The sequence below is a fragment of the Macaca nemestrina genome, chromosome 5, assembly GCF_043159975.1.
Source record: "Macaca nemestrina isolate mMacNem1 chromosome 5, mMacNem.hap1, whole genome shotgun sequence".
NCBI classification, from domain to species: domain Eukaryota; kingdom Metazoa; phylum Chordata; class Mammalia; order Primates; family Cercopithecidae; genus Macaca; species Macaca nemestrina.
Window position 1 is genome coordinate 21,317,877 of NC_092129.1, and position 26,346 is coordinate 21,344,222.

Below are 26,346 nucleotides of genomic sequence, written 5' to 3' on the forward strand. Positions count from 1 at the left end.
CCTCCAGTTCTTTCCTGGATATGAAAAGCCAGGACCTAGACCCTTCTGAGCAGTGGTCTAAAAGACACCATTACCATCTCTTCTGCCATATCTATCCAGAGGGAAGACATGTCCAGATAGCAGGAATCTTCTTCAGGAGTATAAAAACAAGTGCAGACCATCTAAATGAGAACAAGCAAAGCCAAATTTATTTGAAGCTTACAATAGCAAGGGAGTCAGCCACCATCACTTGCATTTGTCAGAGACTCAGTGGCAGGCAGAGGAGTGAAAAAGCTTTAGAGTGGAAAAAAAGGGAAAGCTTCAGGTATGCCAGTTCAAGGCTGTTGGCATGGAGAAGCTGCAGGTGGGCTAATTAAAAGCAGGGCATCCTGTGTAATTATTTAGGGATGGGTAGATATTTGGCTTTCTCTAGCTGGCTTTGAGTTGGAATCCCAGACAAAAATTAGAGAAGCTATCAGTTATTAATCACATCCTGGTCATTTGGGGTAGATGGCTACAAGGGTTATTGCTTGGCTTCCTGGACTGGTTGCTACATTTAGTAATCTGATTTCTTGGACTAGTTACTGGACACAGCAAGTTGCCTTCCTGGACTGGTTGTTGAAGATTATAGGTTAGTGTTCTATTTGTATATATTGTCTGGCCATTGTCTCTTTGAATTCAGTCTCCCAGGATAGAGGAGTAGGGAGGAAATAAGATAGGGATAAGGTGACCAGGTGATTAAGGCAAGTAAACTCCTATCAATACTTCAATAGTGCTGTTGTCAGAGGCGTTTGAACCAGAGTGACTCCAACTTGAACAGGTGCTGGGTAGAGTGAGGCTGAGACCTACTGAGCTACATTCCCAGGAGGTTAGGCATTTTTAGTCACAGAAGATAGGCGGTCCATGCAAGATACTCTGCTGATAAACAGGATGTGGTAAAGAAGACAGGCAAAACTCACCAAAACCAAGATGAAGACAAAAGTGACCTCTGGTCATCCTCACTTCTCATTATACGCGAATTAGAATGCATTAGCGTTCTAAAAGACACTCCCACCAGCACCATGACAGTTTACAAATGCCACGGCAACATCCAGAAGTCATACAGTCTAAAAGAAGGTAGAACCCTAAGTTCCAAAAATTGCCTGCCCCCTTCCTTGGAAACTCATGAATAATCCACCCCTTGTTTAACATATAATTAACAAATAACTGGCCGGGCTTGGTGGCTCACGCCTGTAATCCCAGCACGGTGGGAGGCCAAGCCGGGAGGATCACAAGGTCAGGAGATCGAGATCATCCTGGCTAACAAGGTGAAACCCTGTCTCTACTAAAAATACAAAAAAATTAGCCGGGCGTAGCGGCAGGCGCCTGTAGTCCAGCTACTCGGGAGGCTGATGCAGGAGAATGGCGTGAACACGGGAGGGGGAGATTGCAGTAAACCGAGATCACACCACTGCACACCAGCCTGGGCGACAGAGCGAGCCTCCGTCTCAAAAAAAAAAAAAAAAAAAAGAACTATAAGTATACTCAGTCCGGCAGCCCAAGCCACTGCTCTGCCTACGGAGTAGCTATTCTTTTGTTTCTTTACTTCTCTAATAAACTTGCTTTCACTTCACTACATGATTGGCAACGCTTTCTGGTAACAGCCCAGGTTTCCTCTCTCAAGCTTGCCTTTCTCAGCCCTACATACTCACAGTTAAATAATCCCTTCTCTCCTGTTTGTTTTTTAACTATTGAAAATAGCAAACATCTTAAAACAATTTGTCATCATGTTTTTCCTCTTAAAAAATTGCAAACGTCTTCTGGGCAGGATTCATGTATTATTATCTTGTTTATTCTCTTCCTAGCATTGCATCTGGAACACAGTCTGCTTTCAACACCGTTTGTTGAACTCCAGGGTAGATTACAGGGCTGTGTGTTATAATCTACACTACTTTAACTGAAGTTACTCGTTTACTGGTGACTACATTGTTGTCAAAAATCCACAGATGTGGCTGGGTGTGGTAGCTCATGCCTGTAATCCCAACACTTTGGGAGGCCGAGGTGGGCGGATCAGGAGGTCAAGAGATCAAGACCATCCTGGCCAACACAGTGAAACCCGGTCTCTACTAAAAATACAAAAATTAGCTGGACGTGGTGGTGCATGCCTGTAGTCTCAGCTACTTGGGAGGCTGAGGCAGGAGAATGGCTTGAACCTGGGAGGCGGAGGTTGCAGTGAGCCGAGATCACAAGATCATGCCACTGCACTCCAGCCTGGTGACAGAGCAAGACTCCGTCTCAAACACAAACAAACAAACAACAAAAACCCACAGATGTTATAGAATATAAAATTATAAATGACAAATTAAAAAGCTTGAAACAAAACGAGCAGAGCATATAAAAGGAAGTTAATGCTGAAGAAAACGTGAGCCTCTCTGTACACTCAACAAGGCTGCGATTTTTACCATCTTTTTTGCAATGTTGTAGCCCCAATAATGAATCTAAAATGGTACTTGACACAGTTTATATCCTTAAGAATGTATGCATGCACGCACGCGTGAAGAATAAATGAATGAGGGGGTTGTCCCTTTGCACGCACGGAGGTCTAGGGGCTGCAGAGTACCCACAGCCTGGCCACCGCAAGCGCAGCTAAAATCTAGGGGTTGTCGCAGGCACAGGCTCCTCCTTCGGTGGGTGGGGCGGAGGCGCGCACTTTCCCTACGCCCCACTGCTAGGATGTGCGGCCACCACTCCTTCGCCGCCGCCGCCGCCGCCGCCGCCACCGCCGCCGCCGCGTCGAGTGCAAGGGCTTCTGGGAGCCGAGCCTCGGGGTCTCGGAGAAGGGGCGCAGGTGGCCGCCATCTTGGATTGCAAACTGGGTCGCTAGGCTTCACGCCAGGGGCGGAGTGGCGGCCCTTCTGTTACCCGCCACACACGTCGCCGCTGGGGACTGGGAAATCAGGGCATCGGAGAGTGCCACATTAATGGGTAAGTTGGAGTGAACACGGGCTAGGTTGGGGGAGCCTCGGGTTTCGTCCCTTTGGGAACTACTAGTTCTGGGGCCATAGTTTTTATTTACCCCTTCCTTTGCAAAGGTCTCTGGAACCTGGCGGTGCCGGGTGTTTCTCATGTTTTCCCCAGGGCGACAGCGGTCGCGGGGGCGTGGCAGCCGGACCATTCTCTTGCGGACGCGAAGGCGTGGTGAGTTCAGATTCTTTCAGCAGGTCCTCAGAAGGAGTGATGGGCAACCGGTCTCGTCTTCGCCTCCCCGCCTCACCGTTTCCCGGTAGTTCTTTTCAGTTAAAGGAATTGCCAAATGTTGCCCCTCATACCTGGTACCCAGCGGTTGTGTCCAGCAGCTTATGGAAATTCCACAGTGTCCAAAGAAGAGACAGGTTCCATCCCGGGGGCCTCCTAGCCTCGCCCTCTCACTCCGCCAGCTGCCCTCCTCCACCTGCGTGCAGGTGCCTCTAGTGCTCATTCCCGACGACAAGGCAAGCCTGGGTTCCACGCTTCTAATAGTCGGTCAGCTCCGTTCTAAGATGAAAACTTAGTTTTTCATCGATAATGCATAGGAGATGGAAGTATTTGAAAGCTGTGAAATGACAGTGATACACCTAAAGAATGTAACACTGGCGGCGGGCGCGGTGGCTCACGCCTGTAATCCCAGCACTTTGGGAGGCCGAGGCGGGCGGATCACGAGGTCAGGAGATCGAGACCATCCTGGCTAACATGGTGAAACCTCGTTCTACCAAAAAAAAAAAAAAAAAAAAAAAAAAAAAAAATTTGCCTGGCGTGGTGGTGGGCGCCTGTGGTCCCAGCTACTCAGGAGGCTGAGGCAGGAGAATGGCGTGAACCCGGGAGGCGGAGCTTACAGTGAGCCGAGATCTCGCCGTTGCACTCCAGCCTGGGCGACAGAGCAAGACTCTGTCTCAAAAAACAAAAAACGAACAAAAAAAAGAATATGACACTGGCATTTACTTTTGAGCTTTTTGGACACGTTTTTTAAAAAAGACAAAAACACTAATGATTTATCTCTCAATTACAACACCCAATAATGACTCATAATCTGTAGGAAAGTGGCTTTCTTGGTAGGTCAGGAACAACTCTGTCTCTCCGACCTAAGTATTGCTTGTTTGGTTATAAGGGCTCTCTAGTTGGCACTTTCCCCACTTTGTGCAGTCTTTTACTTTCTCTAATGAGGCGCCCAGCCCCATGGAAATGAAGGCTTTACTGGCATGAGAAATAATGTCGTTTGATATTAAAGAAAGAAAATCGTAAGTTCAGATTCTAGTTATTTGCTCAACTTAAACATGGTTTTTCTAAGAGCCGTTGAAAGCTTATGAATGAAAAAAAATTCCTGTGTTCTGTAGCTTTAAAGTGCCTGAATAACATTTCTTATATTTAAGTTTTATGAGACCTCAACCTTTGAAGTGCAGCCTTTAAATTTATTTTTCAGTGAAAGAAACAATCCCCTTGGGTGGGGCCCCTTTAGAGATAATTTCCCTTGATTTATTGTCCCCTTTAAATCAACTGCAGTGAGGATGGATGCAGGTGTTAAATCTGAAGCCGGAAGTCAGTACTATTGAAGAAAAAGGAACAAGTGATATATGAGTTGTCGGGGCTATATTTTATTTGGCTAAAATTTATGCTGAACAGGTTACAATGTGGTTGCTTGGATTAATGCTATCATAAGTAGCGCCTTTGTGTGTGTGTGTGGGAGGGCACAAGATGATCCAGTCAGATGTGGTAAGAAAATATTAGAACTTATATTTGTTTACCTTTTCAAACTTTCATTAAAAATTTCTATTTTTTGTGAATTTTATGCTAGAGTAGTATATTAGAATAGTAATGCATGTATAGAAATAAATATGTTGAGGATGAATGCACAAATACATTTTACATATGTAGGATGTGTGATTAAAAACGTTTACAGCCAGTGGCCTAGAATATGCTACATATATAGGTGATAAACATTTTAAGAATTTTATTTCCATGAGCATTTTATTTTACTTAAATATTTTATATGTATTGTATAATTCAACAACTAATACTGTGGTCAGTTTGCTCTGTAATGAACTCTGATCTCTTTCCTTTCAAGAGTCTAGCTTTTTATAGATATAAAATAGAGAATAATACCAAACATTGTTATTAGTAAAGATATGTTGAGCAGTTCCCTCCCTTTTTATTTTTGAGATGGAGTCTCGCTGTGTCGCTCAGGCTGGAGTGCAGTGGCATGATCTCGACTCACTGCAAGTTCCTCCTGCCGGGGTTCATGCCAATCTCCTGCCTCAGCCTCCCAAGTAGCTGGGACTACAGGCGCCTGCCACCACGCCTGGCTAGTTTTTTTTATTTTTAGTAGAGACAGGGTTTCACCGTGTTAGCCAGAATGGTCTCAATCTCCTGATCTTGTGATCCACCTGTCTCGGCCTCCCAAAGTGCTGGGATTACAGGCGTGAGCCACCGCGCCTGGCCTTTTTTTTTTTTTTTTGGCGCGATCTTGGCTCACTGCAACCTCTGCCTCCTGAGTTCAAGCGATTCTCCTGCCTCAACCTCCCAAGTAGCTGGGATTACAGGCTCCTACCACCATGCCCAGCTGATTTTTGTATTTTCAGTAGAGACGGGGTTTCACTATATTGGCCAGGCTGGTCTTGAACTCCTGACTTCAAGTGATCGACTCTCCTTGGCCTCCTAAAGTGCTAGGATTATAGGCCTGAGCTACCCTGCCTGGCCATATTGAGCAGTTACTAATGATAACTATTTGTAGGTGCACATAGTATTGCTGAATCCATTAAATATTTTAAAGAAGGAATTTTGGCAGATTAATCATGCATTTCTTTTCAATCATTCTCAAGGTCTCAGCCCCTTCTTTTCTACCTTGAGCTCCACCAGTAGTGAGATTTGTCTCACTATCTTTACCAGTGACATAATTACCACATCTGATGCCTGATATGGTACTTAGATTATTACAGGCACTTTTATTTTCTGGATGAATCAATGAATGAATAAACCGAGTGGCCTGTTATCAGTGGTACTACATCTTAAATATTCCTTTATCTTTTGAACTCCTTTCCTTTGCAGGACTCTTATATTTTTCCTTATTCTTCTACTTTTCTGACCTTCTTCTTTTTGGTTTCTTTTGCTCTTGCCTTTTTCCACTAAAATATAATTGTCCCCAAGGTTTCTCCTTTGGTCATCCTTCTTCTGTAGCTCTACAGGATACTGAATGATCACTCCAGATCCCTGTCCTGAGTTCTGATCCATATTTTCAACCATCTATAGATCAGTGCCTCCTACATGTGCACCAAGTACTATACATTTAACATGTTTAAAACCGGAGTCACTATACGCCTATTAGAATGGCTATGACTAACAACAGCAACAACAAAACCCCTTGCATTATCAAGTGGAGACAGGATGCAAAGCAACTGGAACTCTCATGCATTGCTGATGGGAATGCAAGATGGAATACTCACTTTGGAAAGAAGTTTGGCAGTTTCTTATGAAGTGAAACATAAACTTGCTGTATTATCCATCAGTTCTACTCCTAGATAGTTACTGAGTGAAATGAAAACTTATGTTTACACAAACACCTTTACATGAATGTATGTAGCAAATTTATTCATAACCTCCAAAAACTGGAAACCACCCAGATGTTCTTTAACTGGAAAACTGATAAACCGTGATATGTCCCTACCGTGGAATAATAGCAATAAGAAAGGAGAGTTGATAGATGCCAACAATGTGGATGACTGAAATACCGCACTAAATGAAAGAAGCCAGATTTATTTTGTTGGTTTTGTTGTTGTTGTTTATTTTACCTTTTAGGCTCAGGGTCACATGTGCAAATTTGTTATATAGGTAAACTCATGTCATGGGCGTTTTACAGATTATTTTGTCACCCAGGTACTAAACCTAGTACCCAATAGTTATTTTTTTCTGCTTCTCCCCCTCCTCCTACCCTCCACCTTCTGGTAGGCCCCCGGTGTCTGTTGTTCCCTTCTTTGTGTCCATGTGTTCTCATCATTTAGCTCCCACTTATGAGTAAGAACATGTGGTATTTGTTTTTCTGTTCTTGCATTAGTTTGCTAAGGATAATGTCCTCCAGCTCCATTCATGTTCCCACAGGAGACATGATCACATTCTTTTTTGTGGCTGCATAGTATTTCATAGTATTTATGTACCACATTTTCTTTATCCAGTCTGTTATTGATGGGCATTTAGGTTGATTGCATGTCTTTCCTATTGTGAAAACTGCTGCACTGAACATTCGTGTGCATATGTCTTTATGGTAGAATGATTTATATCCCTCTGGATATATACCCAGTAATGGGATTGCTGGGCCAAATGGTAGTTCTATTTTTAGCTCTTTGAGGAATTACCACACTGCTTTCCACAGTGATTGAACTAATTTACGTTTGTTTTTTGACTTTTTTTCTTTTCTTTTTTGAGGCATGGTCTCACTGTTGCCCAGGCTGGAGTGCAGTGGTGTGATCATGGTCACTGTAGCCTTGACCTTTGGGCTCAAGTGACTCTCCCACCTCAGCCTTTTGAGCAGCTGAGACTATAGTCACGTGCCACCCTGCGTGGATAATGTTTTGATATTTTGTTGAGACTTGGTCTCACTGTGTGGCCCAGGCTGGTCTCGAACTCTTGAGCTCAAGCGATCCTCATGTCTGCACCTCCTGAAGTCCTGGGATTACAGGCATGAGCCACCATACCTGACTCTTTTTGACCTTTTAGTAATAGCCATTCTGACTGGTGTGAGATGGTTTTTCATTCTGGTTTTGATTTGCATTTCTCTAATGATCGGTGATGTTGATCATTTTTTCATATGCTCCTTGGCTGCATGTATGTCCTTTGAAAAGTGTCTGTTCATGTCCTTTGCTCACTTTTTAATGGGGTTGTTTGTATTTTTCTTGTAAATTTGTTTAAGTTTCTTATAGATGTTGGATATTAGTCCTTTATCAGATGCATAGTTTGCAATAATTTCTCCATTCTGTAGGTTGTCTTTTACTCTGTTGATAGATTCTTTTGCTGTGCAGGAGCTCTTAAGTGTAATCAGATCCCGTTTGTCAATTTTTGCTTTTGTTGCAATAGCCCCTTCGTCATGAAATCTCTGACTATTCCTGTGTCCAGAATGGTATTGCCTAGATTATCTTCCAAGGTTTTTATAGTTTTGGGTTTTACATTTAAGTCTTTAATCCATTTCGAGTTGATTTTTGTATATGGAACGGGTCCAGTTTCAATATTCTGCATGTAGCTAGCCAGTTATCCCAGCACCGTTTATTGAATAGGGAGTCCTTTCCCAATTGCTTGTTTTTGTCAGCTTTGTCAAAGATCAGATGGTTGTAGGTGTGTGGCCTTACTTATGGGCTATTTTGTTTCATTGGTCTATATGTCTGTTTTTGTACCAGTACCCTGCTTTTTTGGTTACTGTAGCCCTGTAGTACAGATTGAAGTCAGGTAATATGATACCTCCAACTTTGTTCTTTTTGCTTAGGTTTGCCTTGGCTATTCAGCCTCTTTTTTGGTTCCATATGAATTTTAAAATAGTTTTTTCTAGTTTTGTGAAGAATGTCATTTGCAATTTGATGGGAATAGCATTGAATCTGTAAATTGCTTTGGCCAATATGGCCATTTTCACGATACTGATTCTTCTTATCCATGAGCATGGAATAATTTTCCATTCATTTGTGTCATCTCTGATTTCTTTTAGCAGCGTTTTGTAATTCTCACTCTAGAGGTCTTTCACCTCCCTGGCTGGCTATATTATGAGGTGTTCTATACTTTTTCTGAGAAGCCAGATTTAAAAGACTACATGCTGTATGATTCCATTTTCCTGAAGTTCAGGAAAAGGCAGGACTGTAGGGATGAAGAATTCAGTTTTTACCAGATGTTAAGGGTCAGGGAGGGCTAATAGGAGCAACGTGAGGGAGTTTTTGGGGGTAACAACTGTTCTGTATCTTGATTGTGATAGTTACATGCCTATACATTTGTTAAATTCATAGAACTGTATACCAAAAGAGTGATTTTTACTAAATATAAATTTTAAAATAAACTTAAAATAACAGAATTCATTATTCTTGTCTCAGAAAAAAGCCGATATGTAAACAGAGCAACCACTACTCTGATCCTCCATCTGTATTCTCTGTCTTATGTTATCTTGCCATACTACTTAAATGGCTCAGTTAAAAACCATGGAGTCATCCTAAACTCCTTTTTCTTCCTAACCAGGTATCTGTTACATTCATATGGCCTCTAATTTTTACTGAATCACTTTCAGAAATGTTTCTGTAATCCAACCTGTCTTCTGTGTTTTCATTGTAGTAACTTGTTTAGTTCATGCCTTCAACATCTCTCCTGTCTCTCTCTCTTAACTATGTAAAAGAACCTTTTCCTTAATTTCTTTAATTCTGTTCCTTAGGATCAAGTCCAAATTTCACAGCTGCATTATAGGAACCGTATGGACTCTAACCTACCTTTATAGCTTTATGTTCTCCCATGCATCCTCATTTTGGACACACTCAATCTCTTACTGTTCTTGGTTATGCAAGGCTTCTTCAAAAACTTTGCCTTTGCATATGTTCCTTCTGCTTGAAATGCTTGATTCTTCCCATTTCTCTTTCCTGCTTTTCCTTTAAGATAGGATACCCATGAAGCTTTCAGAAGTCCCTAAGGCACAATTAGTTGCCATATCTTCACTGCTCCCACAAGACTTAAAGCATGTATTTTAGTGTACTTTACTGCTTACAATAACATTTGCCAATTCATTAGTCTGTCTCTTCAGTAACAGGGATGGCAGACAGATGCCAGCCTCTCCTTCTCTTCTGTTTACTTCATAAGCTAATTGGTCACAATATTGTCTCTGGTTAGACATGGATATGTCCTCTGAATTTAACAGAATAACATACTGGGTACTCACTATCTAATGTTAAACTGAAGTTGGCACCCTGCTTTAGGCTGATTTTTTTGTGTGTGTGATGTATACATCCAGAATAGGTTATAATTTCAGTATTTTAATATTCCTATAAGATAATATCAAGATATCAATACTGTTACATTGTTAAAAAGTTTATAATTCACTTTCTAAAAGTAAAACTAGCACATGTATTTCAAATATGAAATATATTTGCATGTATTCTATGTATTTATAAAATATGTATAAAAATGTTAATGTTTTAAAATACATTTGCAATAAAACTACTTAAAAATAAAGTATACATGTATTTTAGTATTTCAAAAGAACTAATTATACTGGAGTACTAAAAACTGATATTGTAGTCATAATTCAAGTCCTGACCCTTGTGGCCATAGCTCTTAAGGCAGCGCCTTCAGTAAGAAGCCAGACCCCAATAAATATTTGAGATGTGCTTACTGGAGCCTAATATCATATTCCATTAAAAATAAGACACTTCAATGCTGGTTATTTCTTGATCTAGCCAGAAACTGTAATTTAGAAGACTTTTTTTTTTTTTTTTACCCAAATAATTCATGATTATTTCCTGATGGTAATTATGTTTCAGAAAGGTTAAAACACTGCGGGGGCTAGGGAGACAGGAAAGGTTGTGGCATCTTAGAATCAATGAGATAGGGTAAACTTTGTCTTTGTTTATTCCAAAATTGTTTAAGATATTATTTCTCAAATATGTGGTCATATTTGATGTGGAATTAAGGGAAAGTATTCTTTGTACATAATTTTCAGAATGGGTTTTGTTAGCCTGTTAATCAGTGAGCCTGAATTTAGTTGCTAGATTAAGTGTCTCCTGTTGTTTTAAGAGAGTGAGTTATCAGTGTCTGTTTTCTTTTCTCCTTCCTTTAAGATGCCATGGCTAGTCCAGGGAAAGATAACTATAGAATGAAAAGTTACAAGAATAAAGCCCTAAATCCTCAAGAGATGCGTAGACGAAGAGAAGAAGAGGGAATACAGCTTAGAAAACAAAAAAGGGAAGAACAGGTAGGTGTTTTTAGCTATTTAATTTTGTTTTTTAAAAGTTTAATTATTTGCTAATTATTGGATAATTTAAAATGGAAATGTTTTAAGAAATTGAATATAGCTAACTCTATTATTTATTAGACTCCAGGCATCATAATTGTAAATTTGTGAAACAGAACTCTGTGCTACTTTTAGTCCTGGGAGAAATGGATTTTCTGTTTTATTGATAAACCTGCTGTGTTAATTATATTTTTACCTCACTGCTAATACATTTTTCCCCTTGCTCTATTTAGATCACTTCCATTTGTCATTATAAAATTTGCCCCCTAAAGAAACATTATATATTATTTGCTCCTTTGTAGTTTTCACAATTCTTGCCCATAAGTAAATTATTGTCATCTTCCCATGCTACTCATACTGTTCCCCCATTGTCTTATTAGCCAGATCTCTGCTTATACTTTGCAGATGTGACATAAAGAATGTAAAATCATTTAAGAGAGTATATCTCAACATTTTTTATTCCCAGGTGTACTTAAATGTAGAAGTATTTATAAATAAGTAAAAGAATGTGGTTCTCACACATATGAGTTAAAACTGATGTGTGAAAAGGACTAGCAGTGAAGAAAGTAGAAAAGGCCTATTCTATTCTGTAAGTAGAGATGGGGTCCTGCTATGTTGCCCAGACTGGTATTGAACTCCTCGCCTCAAGCAACATTCCTGCCTGTGCCTCTCAAAGTGCTAGGATTACAGGCATGTAATAGGCAAGACCTATTTCAGAAATATGATTGTGATTTCTCATCTCCCTATCTGCAGCATCTAACACAGTCCTTCATGCATTATAGTAGGTACTAAAAAAATCATGTTGAATAAATGATTAGAAGGAGGATTGTTTACATATTAAATAGGAACAGGCTGGGAGCGCTGACTCACCCCTGCAATCTCAGCACCTTGGGAGACTGAGGCAGGCAGATCACGAGGTCAGGAGATGAGACTGTCCTGGCTAACATGGTGAAACCCCGTCTCTACTAAAAATACAAAAAAATTAGCCAGACATGGTGGCGGGCACCTGTAGTCCCAGCTACTCGGGAGGCTGAGGCAGGAGATTGGCGTGAATCCGGGAGGCAGAGTTTGCAGTGAGCTGAGATCATGCCACTGCATTCCAGCCTGGGTGACAGAGTGAGACTCCATCTCAAAAAAAAAAAAAACCCTGATATTTATTTAGCTATCAAAAACAATATAATCAGATTTTGTTTTCCTCAAATTTTGATTTGGGAAATGTAGAGTCATTCCTTGGTTCCAGGATCCTCTGCGGATATCAAAATTCACTGATGCTCAGGTCCTTTATGTAAAGTGGCATGGTATTTGCATATTACCTGCACACATCCTCTTGTATATTTTAAGTCATCTCCAGATTACTTATAATATCTAATACAGTGTAAATGCTGTGTAGTTGAGTTGTTATACTGTATTGTTTAAAAATACGTATTACTGTCGGGCTCAGTGGCTTATGCCTGTGATCCCAGCACTTTGGGAGGCCTAGGTGGGCGGGTCACCTGAGGTCAGGAGTTTGAGACCAGCTTGACCAACATGGTGAAACCCTGTCTCTACTAAAAATACAAAAATTAGCCAGGCATGGTGAGCGCATGCCTGTAATCCCAGCTACTCAGGTGGTTGAGGCAGGAGGATTGCTTGAACCCAGGAGGTGGAGGTTGCAGTGAGCTGAGATTGTGCCACTGCACTGGCAACAGAGCGAGACTCCATCTCAAAAAATAAAATAAAAATAAAGTAAAATAAAATATGTATTTTTTTTTATTTTTGTATTTTTGTTGTTGTTGATTTTTAAGAGATGGGGACTTGCTGTGTTGCCCAGGTTGCCCTCCAATTCCTGGGCTTGTTCAGTCCTCCCACCTCAGCTTCTCAAGTAACTGAGACCAGACACATGTGCTGCCATGTTTGGCTTATTATTTTTTATTCTTATTATTATTTTTGATCCGAGGTTGGTTGAATCTGGAAACGTGGAACTCACAGATATGGAGGGTCAACCGTACCTATAAATCTCCCTTAGTGAACTCACCATGTTTCTTTCTTCTTTTTTTCTGCTTCATTTTTATCTGCTCCTGAATTAATAAGCATAGGACTGTTATTCCTAAGAATTGTTTTCTATTCCTTGTTAATCAGATATACTAAAGCAGTTAATGTATCAGATGTTATCTTTCCTGTGTAACATGTGCTTTTTAAGTTTTCTTGCAAAAATTCTTAGATACCTCATAATCCAGTGTGGAAATATGTGCTTTTTAAAGTGCTATAGAATGACTATGTGTATTCCATTTACAAGCTTACTGTTGGTAAAAGATCTGAGATTTAAGTGATGTGAAGTAGTCTGTGCAGCCAAAAGCTAGCCCGGAAATTCTGACTTCTCATAAATACCTTACTTCCTAGTGTAATGATTGGGAAATACTCAAATATTCAGAATTTTAAGTTATAAAATTGATAGGGTTTTTTGGTCCACTCAAATGAAAATATGGAATTCTATGGCAATTGAATGTTTTATGGAAAGCTCAATGTGTAAACTGATTTCTCTTTATTACAGTTGTTCAAACGCAGAAATGTCTCTTTGCCCAGAAATGATGAATCTATGCTTGAAAGTCCTATACAGGATCCAGATATTAGTTCCACTGTACCCATTCCAGAGGTATATTTTACAAAAATATATTTCAAATTATACTTCAATAATTTTAGCAATAGTGTATATAATAAATATTTATGCATGCAAAATTATTCATGTAAAATGTTTAAATGTTAATTATATTTTTGTGTGTGTGTTTTAGGAAGAAGTTGTTACTACAGATATGGTTCAGATGATTTTTTCTAATAATGCTGATCAACAGCTAACAGCAACACAGAAATTTAGAAAGCTGCTTTCTAAAGGCAAGAATTATTTTCAGTATGCTTATTTGATATTACAGGATTTTGTAGTAGAGGTTTATTTTATTGTTTTTTTTTTTTTAATTTTAAAATACCTTTCTTTGCTAGACACAGGTGTTATATTCTCTGTAAAATATATTGTAAAGTAACATCCATTTTTGAATATGATGTTACCAAAGTAACATATGTTGACTCTAGAAAAATTGTAAAAATATAAAAGCAGTTAAAGAGGCAAATATAAAGAGACTAATCCTGCTGCCAAGAAATAAGGTTAGAGATATATATTTTTTAATTCTTGTAGAAATATTTTTCAGACATGATTTTTTAAATGGTACCATAACATAGAGTATGAACATAAAATGATGTAATCAGGCATTTAAATTTTTCTCAATTTTAGATTACCATAAACATGCTACAATAATTGTTAAGCAATATAAATTTCCTTAATATTCATTCATAAAAGTGAAGTAGGGGGTCAAAGGGAATAAACTGTATTAATTTACACTCCCATCTTCAGTTTGTACAAGCATTCATTTCACTATTTTTACCAACATTCACAATTCTCTTTTTCTTTTTTTTTTGAGACAACATCTCACTCCCATCACCCAGACTGGAGTGCAGTAGCGGAATCACAGCTCACTACAGCCTCTACTTTCCAGGCTCAGGTGATTCTCCCACGTCAGCTTCCTGAGTAGCTGGGATGACAGGCATACATCACCACCGCAGCTAATTTTTTGTATTTTTAGTAGAGTCAGGGTTTTGTCATACTGCCCAGGCTGGTCTCAATTTCCTGGGCTCAAGTTATCCTCCCACCTTGGCCTGCCAAAATTCTGTGATTACAGGTGTGAGCCACCATGCCTGGCCTCACAGTTATCTTTAGGAAAAAAATGCTTATATAATAGTAATTCATTATTTGGCTTTTTTTTTTTTTTTTGTAATTCGGTGGAATATTTTGCCTTATTTATTGGTTCTTTATAATACATAATTGCCTTTTTATGTTATTTGACCAATTTTATATTGAGTTAATAAGAATTCATTTAAGTAAAAATTTAAATCTTTGTCTTGTGTTTCATATATGGAATTTATTGAACTAGTAGTTCTAATTTTATGGGATTTTATATATGAACTGATAAGGTTTTGAAAATGCCCTTAGTTCAACTGCCTTATCATCCTAAGAGAGACAGAGGTTAGTGACACATGAAGAATGAAAGAAATCTTGTGATCAGGTTAGCATAGATTATAAGGCTTTCACTTTTGCTTTTTTACTGTAATTTATGTTCATAAATAAATTTAACTTTCAATTTCTGTTCCTCACATACCTTAGCAATGTCAAGAAACCCTTATGCAATCAAGAATGGCTTCTCTCTTCCTCACAATACTTCATAGTTTTGGTTTTTATAATTGGGATTATTTTCTGAGTCAGATTAATATTGTTAAATTGTTTTTTAATTATATTTCGTCAAGATTTTATTTTGACATGTCATACTGTTAACATAATTTATTTAGATTTATTTAAGAGTTTTAGAGTTTGCCGCCGGTGTTTTTGTAACATTTCCTTATTATTGAATTCTTTATCTTGATTAAATTTTTATTAAAGCATTGCTTGAAGGATTTTCTACCCCTTTCTTACCCCCATTCTAGGAAAATTGCATTGGTACAATTTTTTTAAGCCTTTATATGTCTAAATACTATATTTCTGATGTCTTTGAGCAAGTTGTCTGGGTATCGAATTCCTTGATCAGAAGATTTTGTCCTCATTTACTTTAATTCCTAAAGGTATTCTGTTTCTGTTAAACTGTACTATCTTTCACAGAGACAATTGTGTTCTCTGTTTCTTCTTTGTAATGGAATTATGCTTGCCTATTTGGACATACAGCAAGGAGTTAATAGACGTTTTCTTTCACTGATTGATGTGGGTTCCTGCCAAGTCTATCAGCCCTAGAAAAATAATAGATTTACTGTATTTTTATTTGATCTGTCAAAGTAGGAAATATGAGAAAGCAAGCATCTAGAGCCCAGAACTGGAAGCAGAAACCACAGGAAACTTTGCCTCTTTTGCAAGCATTTCTTTATTATAATTAGTGTTCTTACTGTAGACACTAGGAAGATATGAATATGCCCTGGGTACTGCACAGCCTGTCTTAGCTCTAGCTTTTACTCCTCTGACTTAAGTCTGTGACAGTGACCTTTTGTTACATCTTCTACTTATTTCCTTGTCATGGCCACCCTTGTGGATGTAAATCACAAACCATCCTTTTCTTCAATCCCAGTTTTGTAGAAAGTTCTCCAAAGCTTTTTTCTTTTGCTTGACTCTTGCTTAGTTTTCAGTTCTGAAGGAGATGTTCCCCATATACTACTTATTGCCATAATGACTAAAAGTCTTCTCGGTAGCAGTTTATCACCATTATAAGATTATATAGACTATCTTCCTGTCAATATAATACTAATAGTAGTTCATGATACCTGTTAGATTAGCTGACAATCCAAGTGCACTTTAATTGCTTTCTTTTAGATGAAGATAAATACAAATGTGTTGCTTTTAATTCACCAGGAAGAAACTATATTTGGGTTCTTATGCGTATGTGTGGGTATATCTCATATCTATATTTACTTTTATATATATAGCTGACAGTCTCAATGCCCACCTCGCCCTACCCGCCAACCACAAAACCCTGTGTTTTCTTCCTTCTCTCTCATCTCTTTCTTTCATAAAGAGCAAGACAAAATTTCTGTCCATTAAATTTAAAACAAAATAGGATAATATATTTATGATTTTCTTTGGAAATAAAGAAAAAACAAGAAAGTGAAGGTGGTAATTGCAATCCTATAATTTTGTTTTGATTTTTTTAAGGTGGAAGGTAAAATGATTAAGAATACTTACTGTTTTATCCTGTCGATGTTTTATAACAGTGTAAGTTAGGATCTAGAATTCATTTTTCCATTTTGAAGAATTGGGGCTTTTCATTTAGAACACTCAAACAAAACTTGATGGGTGTAACTTTACTAACTTTGCAGAAATTTTCTAAATTTTGCCCAAGTTAGAAGAATAGCAAATTTGTAGAACAATGAAAAGGAAGAAGGAAGTCTGTTTCTAAGTAAATCTTTCTTAACAATTGAGAGCAAGGTTTCTAGGATTTGAGCTGACTTAAAACTTAATGAAAATATTTTTCTATATCAAAAAGAACGATTTGTACAGATGTTTTATATCCAGCATTTGCTTATTCATCCTACTCATTAAACGCAGTATGTTAACATTAATATATGAGTTCTTTATGATCAGTAACACAGTCAAATAGAGGAAGTAAGAAGAAAAGGAAGAATCAGAAGTGGAAATGAGTATTCTCTTTTGCATGACTACATGAATACATAACTCAGTAATATGCAATTTGGCTGGTGGATGCAGGGCAAGGGAAGGAACCATGATGATATAATGAGTTTGATTTTGGGTATGCTGTATTTTGAAAGAAGGTATGAAAATTCATTTTAAAAGTTGTGAAAATAAAAATACATCTTATAGTCACTTAGGAATATGGTCTGAAATCTAGGAAAGGAGAATTCAGCTAAGAACAATGAAGCTAAGGTTGTTAGGTTTGTGAATTATCACAAATAGTAATAATATCTGGTACTTGAATTAACAAAATAGGTACATTTTCTAAGATGAGAATAAACAGGAATAAGACTATCCCAAAGGGGCACCAATAGGGAAGTTACGGAAGAACCACAGAGGGTACGTTTTGCTGAAGCCAAGGTAGAAGAGAGAGTTCTTTATACTTAGATGACCAGTACCTGAAATGTCTTTGTCTGGATTTTATATAAGCTTCCTAGATATTTTATGATTCTCAAAAACTGTCTGCATTTCATGAAAATTATCAATAATTGTAGGCAGTCCATTAGCATTTCTGTAAAAAATAATTCCCGGACAAAAAAGAATCTCGTTTGACAGACATTAGGTAAATTGTGGTTGATAATGAAGGAGATATGCTTAGAAATTGAGGGTAGTACTGTAAAGAATTAGTGGCAACTTTATTCCTCAGTTGGTATTTTGAGTTTTAGACAGAAATAATCAGTGTTTTGAAGGTGTCCTCAATAGCCTTCAATTTATAAAATTTAAATGTTTATGTAGGAAACATTTTTAAAATTTCTTGCAGTGAATGAGAAAGTGGAATTTGCAAAATGTACAAAAAAAGTTATACTCTGGAGAAAATTTGACTTCAATTACATCTAGCTAAGGGTTTTAATCTTGGGTCAGGGAAGCCTAGGAAAGAGTTATTTTATGTGCCCTGTTAATGGACACAGGGACCAGATTGTTTTCTTTTTATGTATTTGTAATAACTTAAGTCTTTTTAAATTTTTAGAACCTAATCCACCAATAGATCAAGTTATACAGAAACCAGGAGTTGTACAGAGATTTGTGAAATTTCTTGAAAGAAATGAAAATTGCACTTTACAAGTGAGTCTAAAGTTTTCTTTCTTAATTTTTCTCTAGAAATGACATGTTAAAGTTTCTAGTGAAAGCAACTTCTGCAGTATTGACTCTATTGTAAGCATTAAGTAAATACTTGGTAATTAAAAGAAAAGGTAGTGCCACCTGTCTTGCCTTGGACATGGTTGCAGTGCTAGTTTTTTCTAGGAATTGTTATTTTATTAAGCAATTTTGGAAAAAGTATATAAAATCATTACTACTGTTAATAAACAATTTATAGTTGTTAACCTTTAATAACTTTTTTGTTTTAGAAAACTTCGGACTAAAATGTTGTTAAATTTATTTTGATTCTTAGCTAGCCAGGGTTCTAACTTTTACCTCTTAAAACACTTTTAGCTGATTGATTAGTTCTTTTTTTCAAAACAGAATAAATTAGTATTTAGTGTTATCTAGTAGAAATGTGATCAGAGTTAAGTTTGTCATAAAGAACATGGGTTCTCAACCATGATATAGTTACAATTTTAAGATGTCTTCCAAATAATTTGCTACTAATGGTAATTTACTGAAGTTTGTGAATATTTTAATGTTAAAAAAAGATTGGTTTTCCTGACATTCATTGCTATGTATTTTCTTAAGTCAGAGTACAGGTTGGAATTTTATCTGTGTATCAGGAATTGCACAAGACATACATCTAACTTATAAATGCTATTGTCAATAATGGAGGACTGTTACTTCAGTAACAATTATTGAATTTAAGACTTAAGAGTAGTGGTCTACCTAGCTGAATAATTTGGGAAAGATCCTCACATTTTAGGTATAAGCAAAGGAATGTATTGCATGTGTGAATGTGAAAAATTGTTGAGAATGTTTACAATAAGAGTCTCTAAGAGGCTACTTTAGTCGTGTTACAGTTTTATTGTCAATTATTTTGAACTAGAGATCATGAAATCTGGTTCCATGGCTTTATACAAGCCCTAAGTCCAGACTAAAACCCAGACCTCTTGATACCTATTATTTGGCTTTTTAATTCCAACTGAATGAAAGAAGAAATGATTGAATGTGAATAAGTAAAGTTATTGAGAACTAGTTTGAGCCACGCATCATGTAAGATATTGTAGTTCCAAAATTCAGATGTCCTGTCCAGAGAAATTCCTCACTTTCTCCTGGGAAAGACAGACATAAAAAAGATCTGTGGTAACGTCATGTCCTTAGTGCTCTAACAGAGCTATAAACAACGTACTCTGGGGATACAGAACATAGCAACTTACTCTGTTTAGGGGAAGTTTAAGTTTAAGACTTCACAAAGGTAGTGTTGCAGGACTAGTCTTGAGGATGAAGGAGCCTTTGGCAGACTGAAAAGAGGAAAATTAATACTAGGTTTAGAAGATAGCATGTGTAGACAGCACAGTGTGGGAAGATTTGCTGGGCATGGTGGTTCACACCTGTAATCCCAGCACTTTGGGAAGCTGAAGACGGAGGACCTCTTGAACCCAGGAGTTTGAGACCAGCCTGGGAAAATAGTGAGACCTCATCTCTACAAAAATAATAAAAGTTAGCTGACTGTGGTGGCATGCACCTGTAGTCTCATCTACTTGGGAGACTGAAGTGAGAGTATAACTTGAGCCCAGACGTTTGAGGTTACAGTGAGCTGTGATCACACCACTGCATTCCAGCCTGGGCCCTGTCTCTAAATAAACAAACACACACACACACTGAGAAGTTAAACATTTATTAATCACTGTAATTAAAAACTATAGAAATTCAACAGTGTGGTCTTGGGACAGCTACATGTTGTGCCATGTTACCCAAGCACATGTGAAGCATGTTAGTTCATATGATTGGTCCATCTAACTAACAGATCTCACACTGGGGGCCTACAAACAAGTTTTGCTGGCCTGCGCATGTTTTAAAACGTGAATTAGATATTAAACGTTAAAAAATTGGGGGATTTCAAATGAATATCCAGGTTTTTGGCTCCTTTTGACAAATCAGAGGTGTTGCCATTGTTGTCAGATAGTTAAAATGAAAGGAGGCTGAATAGGCATTCTGTCTCTATTTTCTTTTTTTAACTGGAAAGTTTACCTTTTTTTAAAAAATTGTAGCCATACGCTCTAGGTTTTCACAGTTGTCACTTGCTTATCACTCGTTTTATGTTTAATTGGTTGCTGGTAGGCTTCTGACTTTACCAGTCTCCACTAAGGCTTTCTGGGGGATACTAGGGGCAAGTTTGTAGAGTAACCTTTTAGTTGTCCACTAGTTTATTTCATTATCTACAATTGGTTAGAACTATGGTCTCCATTATTTTTAAATATAAATTCCCTTTAAAATTTGTTCTTAGTCCTAAACGTAAAAGTAACTGTACTTTTTAGTATTTCAGTAATGCCTTTGGGTACATTTTTTGTTACTTATAATGACATCTACATTTATGTGAAATATTAAAAAAAATTTTTTCATGGTTAATTTTATATGTCAAATATGTGAAATATTTTTTAAGCTATAGTCGCTGCTTAGTTTGCCTTTGGATTTGTGGGTTGCTTTCAGTAATTCACTAGTTCATTGTTTTGGAGCCATGGTTGAATTTTCTCAGTTGCTTTTATTTTAAATCCATAATGTATATATATATTCAGATTTTAATTGAGTTGATATGAGTAACTTCTCAGAGACTCTGCAGCTTAAAAAAATACCAGAAGTCCCAGCACTGGCTCTGTTAATAATGAAAGCTTGATGTTGGACGGATACCTAAATCTCTCAACTTCTAATTTTTTTGTTTCTTAAATAAGTAGAAAGTTACATGATCTGTAGAGAAATAAGTACCTCTTATGATTCTAAGTGTCCTGAACATACTGTTGTTACAAGTAGTGTCTCGTATTTGTTTTTAAACTGCTTGCTTTAGAATGCTTGGCTCTGTAATAATAAAGAGGAGTTTTATGAATTATAAATTCAAAGGTGTTTATATATTGTTGATTTTGTATATTTTCATTACATTTGTATCAGTTATCTTTTCTGTAATCAGTGATCTTTGATGACAATTACTTTTTTTCCTAAGAGTTTTTAATCCTTAAATCTGACTTCACGGTGAACCTTATTAAGTCAGTCTTTCACAGTTGTCCTAGCAGGTCTTTACTCCCTCTCTTTCCTTCTTTGCCTTTCTGGCATTTCTTTGGTTCTTTCCTTTATTTTATCTTTTTTTCTTCTTAGTTTGAAGCTGCATGGGCATTAACTAATATAGCATCTGGAACTTTTCTGCATACCAAGGTAGTGATTGAAACTGGGGCTGTTCCAATTTTTATCAAACTTCTTAATTCTGAACATGAAGATGTTCAAGAGCAGGTACGTTTCTAATTTGTATTGTTATATGCACTAGAATTCAGTTTTCTCTTGAAAGTACCATTTGTATTTACAATGTATAATTCATTTTTGTTTCTAATTGCTGTATATTGCATTAAATTACAGTAGTGCTTTTGGTGTTAAGTTAGAAGGGAGGAAGAATGAACAGTTCCAGACATAATCCTGGGTTCTCTATAAATGTGATTGCAGCTAGCATAGGAATTACTATTCCTGTTTATAAAAGTGCATACTGAGGCTGGGCATGGTGGCTCATGTCTATATTCTCAGCACTTGGGAAAGCTGAGGCGATCAGATCACTTGAGGCCCGGAGTTCGAGGCCAGCCTGGCCAACATGGCAAAATCCTAGCTCTGCTAAAAATACAAAAATTAGCCAGACATGGTGCCACAGCTCCTCAGGAAGCTGAGGCACAAGAATTCCTTGAGCTTTTGGAGGCAGAGGTTGCAGAGAGCTGAGATCATGCCACTGTACTTCAGCCTGGGTGACAGAGCGAGATTTGTCTCAAAAAAAAAGTGCATACTGAGACTCAAAAGTTAGTAACTTACTTAAAGTCACAATGAATGTCAGAGCTGGGTTTTAAAGCGGGACTGGTTTGACTTCTTGTTCTCTGCGTGTATGTAGATTATTTTGTTGCTTGTTTTAAGAGTATCACATTACTTTGAATAGAACCATTTTTTAATAAATTTAATAAAGTTTTGTTGTAAGAGGGAAAATTTAATTACATATAATTGTACCATCTGAATAAAATCAAGTCATTTGACATTTTTGTTTTGCGTCATTTTTATGTATATGAATCTGTTGATCTCTCTATCATTTTATTCATTTCATTTTATATATATATTTTTTCAGCTAACACTAACATTGGGAGCCTTTTCTTATGGCAGTAATTATTCTTCCAAGGAAATTTTACTGATTACTCAATATCTGCTCAGACATGTACCATAATTTGTTATCTATTCCTCAATTGTTGTACACTTGGATTATTTCTAGCTTATTGGTGTTGTTAATAATATGAATATCATTATATGTTATCACTCTTTATGTGCCTTTTGATTATTTTACTAGGAAAAATGACTACCCTGTCAAAAGAAAAATTTTCTTTTTTTTTTTTTTTTTTGAGACGAAGTCTTGCTCTTGTCCCCCAGGCTGAAGTGCAATGGCACGATCTCGGCTCACTGCAGCCTCCGCTCCCCAGGTTCAAGCAATTTTCCTGCCTCAGGCCTCCCGAGTAGCTGGGATTACAGGTGCCTGCCGCCATGCCCAGCTAATTTTTGTATTTCTAGTAGAGATGGGGTTTCTCCATGTTGGCCAGGCTGGTCTCGAACTCCTGACCTCAGGTGATCCGTCTGCTTACGCCTCCCAAAGTGCTGGGATTACAGTCGTGAGCCACTGTGCCCGGCCAAAAGATAAAATTTTTAAAGCTCTTGCTATGTATTTCAAAGTCAGACTCCAAGAATGTTATACCAATTAAGATCTCCACCAACAGAATATTATCCTCCACAAGGTAGAAAATGTCTTTAGTTTAAAGGTTTTTCTTAAAAACAAACAGAAAAATCTTAGGTCTAGAGTAGATGTTAAAAATACTAACTTATATTTTAAACATTGAAATAAAACTTTCCCAATTGAAAAGTAGCATGTCTACTTTTGTACTAACACGAAAAGTTTATGGTGTTAGTACAAAAGTAAATGATAAAATAATATGATAATTTGCATTTGCATAATTTCTTACCTAATTGAAATTTAGTAAATCAGTATGTGTTTTGAGAAACACATTTTCATCATTGTGCATATTCCATGGAGTCTATTTACACAGACCTAGATGGTTTATAGCATGGCCTTTTGCATCCAGTCTACAAACCTATACAGCATGTTACTGTACTAAAAATGCTGTAGGCAGTTTTTCTTTTTTTTGAGACAGAGTCTTGCCGTGTCACTCAGGCTGCAGTGCAGTGACATGATCTGCACTGCAACCACCACCTCCTGGGTTTCAAGCAATTCTTACGCTTCAGTCTCCTGAGTAGCTGGGATTACAGGCACCTGCAATCACACCCAGCTAGTTTTTGTGTTTTTAGTAGAGACGGGGTTTCACCATGTTGGCCAGGCTGGTCTCAGACTCTTGACCTCAAGTGATCTGCCCACCTCACCTCCCAAAGTGCTGGGATTACGGGCATGAGCCACTGCACCTGGCCTACTATAGACTATAGTGGTAAGTATTTGTGTATCTAAAAATACAAAAGGTACAGTAAAGATATGGTGTTACAATATTTTGAGACTACCATCTTATATGCAGTCTGTTATTGACTAAAATGTTATGCAGTGCATGATTATAATTGGAAAATGTGCTAGATAGATATATTTTGTCTTTCTGTGTAAATTCAGAGTAAACTATGCTCTTTGTTGAACAGTATAGATATTTCACTAGTACACAAGGAAAACTGTTTTTTTGGAGACAGAGTTTCACTCTGTTGCCCAAGGTGGAGCATGGCTCATTGCAACCTCTGCCTCCTGGGCTCAAGTGATCCTCACACCTTAGCCTCCCAAGTAGCTGAGATGACAGGTGCATGCCACCACACTCAGCTAATTTTTGTCATTTTTTTGGTAGAGACAGGGTTTTACCATGTTGCCCAGGCTGGGTTTGAACTCCTGGTCTCAAGCGATCTGTCCACCTCGGTTTCCCAAAGTGCTGGAATTACACATGTGAGCCACCCTGCTCAGCTGGAAAACTTTTTAAATGTCCTATCTTTCAATTTGAATAAAAATATTAAATTGCATTTTGAACGTTTTTCTTCTCTACTTTTTTTTTTTAACATGTCACAAACTGTTGCTTTGTTCATTCTGTACTAAAATCTCATTCCTGAAGGAAAGCCTCTAATTTAAAATATTGTTTTAAGATAATTTTTTTTTTTCCTAAGGCTGTTTGGGCACTTGGCAATATTGCTGGTGACAATGCAGAATGCAGAGATTTTGTTTTGAATTGTGAAATACTTCCACCTCTTTTAGAGTAAGTACTTTATCACAATTAAGTATGTATCAAAAACTATATACTCCACTATATTCTACATATGTAATTAAGTTCTTCAGTCATACTTTTAAATTTGTCTCATGGTTATCAGGCCTACAGTAGCTTGAAAGTAGGTAGAACCAAGAGAAATTTTCAAATTGTTATCTGTGTCTTTTATGTTCTCTTAAACCACACTTAACAGTGGTCATTGCTCACTTGATGCTTACTGATATAAATATAAAATAATTATTCTGCAAAAACAAGGATATATAGTAGTTTATAATACAATAAAATTTACATATTGCTATAGCAGGGAATCCTTAATACTTGAACAGATAGTGTATTTAGGATGTCAGTATGTTTTAAATTTTATTAAAAGAACAAAGATTTTAAGATAGAGATTTTTCTTTCAGGATTAGAATTTTACTTAAAGTGATTTATCTAATAGTTTCTCCAACTACTTTATGTATTTTTTTAAAAAAGAAATTACCCTGTAATATAAGGTCCTTTATAGAAATGACATAAAAATTTTTGAAAGACAGGTTTATACATATTGTTTATGATTAAGAGGATCTTTATGTAGGATAAATGCCAATGGCAGGTAGTGAAGAAAAATACTAATCAAGGAGATGGTTAGAAGTAAATATTTTACTCTTCATTTCTGCGTGGAGGTACATTCTTCATCCTCTCCAGCTGAGGAATTGAATAGGAAGAATAAATTTCTAGACACTAGTTTTCATAAAACGTTTTACTCTAGCTTTCTGTGGACAAGTTATTTCTTGGCATGATTTCATTTAACCAATATTAATCAAAGATCTGTGTGCAAACCACTGAACCACTCACTATAATTTCATTTATTATGGGCTTAAAGTTAATGGTCCATATTATTTTAGAATTTAGCTGAGCTATAAAAGAGAGTACTGATTTAGAGTTCAATATTAATCCTTTTGAAGTCTGTACTATTAAAAACATTTCTTAAAGTTTCAATTTGATACTTGTCTCACCTGATTTATGTGGTGTATAAATTAACTGAGCAATTTTTGTTTTTGTTGTTCTGTCTCTTTCATTTTATTATTTGTTAATATCTCAAGTAGGTAGTGGTTTATGAAGTAGTAAACATTTCTTAGGTCTAATCTCTTTAAGTGTCCTAAGGTGCTTTTTAACCATGATTGCAGAAACCAAACTAAAAAATAAAATGAAGGAAGAATAACCAGTACCCAGCTATGTAGTAATAGTTATAAAAACAATTTCAGGCTGGGCGTGGTGGCTCATGCCTGTAATCCCACCACTTTGGGAGGCCGAGGCGGGTGGATCCCCCGAGGTCAGGAGTTCAAGACCAGCCTGACCAACATGGAGAAAGACCCCGTCTCTACTGAAAATACAAAATTAGCCGGGTGTGGTGGTGCATGCCTGTAATCGAGAGGCTGAGGCAGGAGAATCGCTTGAACCCGGGAGGTGGAGGTTGCACTGAGCTGAGATCGTGCCATTGCACTCCAGCCTTGGCAACAAGAGTGAAACTCCATTTCAGATAATAATAATAATTTCCAAAAAGGGTATTAGAAAGTTGGAAAGTTTCAGAGTTTCATTATAAAACTTCATCTTAGTTGCAAAGTATTAAAAAAAATAAGAAAGATAGTTAAAAGGAAGTTAAGTTAGATACTCTCACTGGAGTTGGGCAAAAGGAAAAGTTTTCAGCTTAAAAAATGATTATGCATTATTTGTTGTTCACATTGTAATTCATATTTGGTAATGCTTAAATA

General features: G+C 37.2%; 1 protein-coding gene across 3 annotated transcripts in view; it reads left to right on the plus strand.

The window, feature by feature from the left end:
- Positions 1 to 1,076: 1,076 nt before the first annotated feature.
- Positions 1,077 to 26,346, plus strand: part of LOC105465480 (karyopherin subunit alpha 5) — a 54,843-nt gene continuing 29,573 nt past the window's right edge. Inside the window, exons 1-8 of one of the 3 annotated variants that reach the window (XM_011713927.3) lie at positions 2,740 to 2,943; positions 3,051 to 3,156; positions 10,779 to 10,912; positions 13,482 to 13,583; positions 13,720 to 13,819; positions 18,172 to 18,266; positions 21,438 to 21,569; positions 24,498 to 24,586. In XM_011713927.3, the coding sequence (XP_011712229.1) occupies positions 3,084 to 3,156; positions 10,779 to 10,912; positions 13,482 to 13,583; positions 13,720 to 13,819; positions 18,172 to 18,266; positions 21,438 to 21,569; positions 24,498 to 24,586 (725 nt within the window). In that variant the 5' untranslated portion in view covers positions 2,740 to 2,943; positions 3,051 to 3,083. Of the gene's footprint in view, positions 1,096 to 2,739; positions 2,944 to 3,050; positions 3,157 to 10,778; positions 10,913 to 13,481; positions 13,584 to 13,719; positions 13,820 to 18,171; positions 18,267 to 21,437; positions 21,570 to 24,497; positions 24,587 to 26,346 lie in introns of those variants that run through there. The other 2 variants (XM_071096347.1, XM_011713928.3) reach the window with 2 other exon arrangements.